At 52.1% G+C, this 1907-nt stretch overlaps 1 protein-coding gene across 1 annotated transcript; it reads right to left on the bottom strand.

Annotated features, from left to right (window-relative positions):
• Positions 1 to 577: 577 nt before the first annotated feature.
• GPR6 (G protein-coupled receptor 6) lies at positions 578 to 1669 on the bottom strand. Its single transcript, XM_006881158.1, has one exon. The coding sequence runs from the start codon at positions 1664 to 1666 to the stop codon at positions 578 to 580; it is 1089 nt and encodes a 362-aa protein (XP_006881220.1). The 5' UTR covers positions 1667 to 1669.
• Positions 1670 to 1907: the final 238 nt, after the last annotated feature.

The following is a 1907-nucleotide window of genomic DNA, read 5'->3' on the forward strand; positions in this document are numbered from 1 at the left end:
TGTAATAATTCAACTTTGAAAGAATCATTCTAGAGGCAATTACACACCAAAAATTATATTTAGAATGTGTTTATTTGTATACAAAATATGAAATTTTATTGGTGCATGTGCAGCAAAATATTCTATTACATACAATAAAAATACACTTTTTATAACTTTCCCCTGCTCTTGGAAATGGCAACACTGTTTTGGCAGTTCAGCAGCTAAAAATAAAGTGCTATCATTAAGCAGTATTGGAATGTCTTCACTTGACAAATGTGATGTACAATTTGAGTACACAACCATATCTTTGTTGGTTTCACAGAACAGGAAGCTCCACATTCTGAATACTTCCAGAAGATACAAATATTTGTATATATATGTACACATGTATACACTGTATATGTAAAGTGCCAACAAGCCTTTTGGTCCTTCTGAGTTTGTTGCGGTTTATTTAGCTTTCTCTTTTGATTGTTTTTCATTAGCAGTCTTACTTTCCAAAGTAAGATTTCACACCAGTGGAGTCACAAGTTCATCAGTAGGCAATGGGAACCTCACTAATGATTGGGGATATGTTGTTGGGTGGGAGCAGGGAAGGTCAGACCTCACTGGGGGACCTGGAACGGAAGGGCACTTTGGACTGGAAACAACCACAGAACAGGAGCCACAGTGCGCGTTGAATCTCCTGGTTTCGGAAGGCATAGATGATGGGGTTGATCATGGAGTTGTAGGTGGCGGGTAGCAGGGTGGCATAGGTGTAGACGGCAGGGTCCTCACGACTGCCCACTACGCAGTAGATCGCGAAGGGCAGCCAACTGGCACCAAAAGTGCCCAGCACCACGGCCAGCGTACCCACACCCTTCTTGGTAGCAGCGAGGTGAGGTGGTGCCAGGCAGTGCTGCTGCAGAGCAATCTGATGCGCGTGTCTCCAGACTACCTGGCAGATACGCACGTACAGATGCAGCATGATGCCAAAAACTGCGAAGAAAGTGGCCGAGAGCAGTGCCACGTGGCTGCGTGTCAGTGGGCGCACCACACTGCAGGTGGCTTGCTCGGCCAGGCAGTTCCAGCCCAGCACCGGCATTAGCCCGAGGCCTATGGACACACTCCAGGTGGCGGCGAGCAGGAGATGCACTCCCAACAGTGTCTGGCGAGAGTAGTAGGTGAGAGCATTATAAAGGGACAAGTAGCGGTCCACTGTGATGGCTAATAGACTGCTGACTGAGGCGGCGAAGGAGGCCACGAGGAATCCCACCGTGAGCAAGCTCACTGTCTCCGAGGGCACCAGATACTGGAACACGAAGTGCAGGATGAGGCCACAGCCGGCCAGGAGGTCAGCCGTGGCTAGGCTGCCCACCAGGACGAACATGGGCGTGCGCAGCGCAGGGGTGGAAGCGATAAGCGCCACCACTAGTGCATTCTCACCCGCTATCACTGTCCCTGACACACACAGCAGCACGTCCCATGGATTTACTGCCGATAACAGCAGCCCCTGTGGACCCGCGGGCAGCTGCGAAGACAGCTCCAGCGATGCGTTTGCAGCAGCACCACCACCTCCCAGTGCTGCTGCGGCTGCTGGGGGCCCCCATTCTCCAGTGTCAGACGCCCTTGCCGTGGCCGCTGCTGCTCCCTCAGCCGCCACTGTCACCACCTGGGACTCGTTGAGAGAGGAAGCGCTCGCGTTCATTCTGGCTGGACGCTGCACCCTGCGTGGAGAGGGAAAGAGTCTGTTAGGGTTGCAGATCAGGCTGCAGGCAACTTCCCCATGCCCAGATGCCAGTGCCATTTGTCAGTCGCCCCTCGCACTCCAGAGCAGAGCCAGGGAAGCAGGGACCAAGTCTGAGCCAAGGAGAAATAGCTACCTGTTGAGTGAGTGAGTGAGTGAGTGAAATGCCTACACGTTACCACACGGACACCTGAGTTTCAAC

The sequence above is a fragment of the Elephantulus edwardii genome, unplaced genomic scaffold (genome assembly GCF_000299155.1).
Source record: "Elephantulus edwardii isolate Elephantulus edwardi_28Jun2011 unplaced genomic scaffold, EleEdw1.0 scaffold00013, whole genome shotgun sequence".
In the NCBI taxonomy this organism is placed as follows: Eukaryota; Metazoa; Chordata; class Mammalia; order Macroscelidea; family Macroscelididae; genus Elephantulus; species Elephantulus edwardii.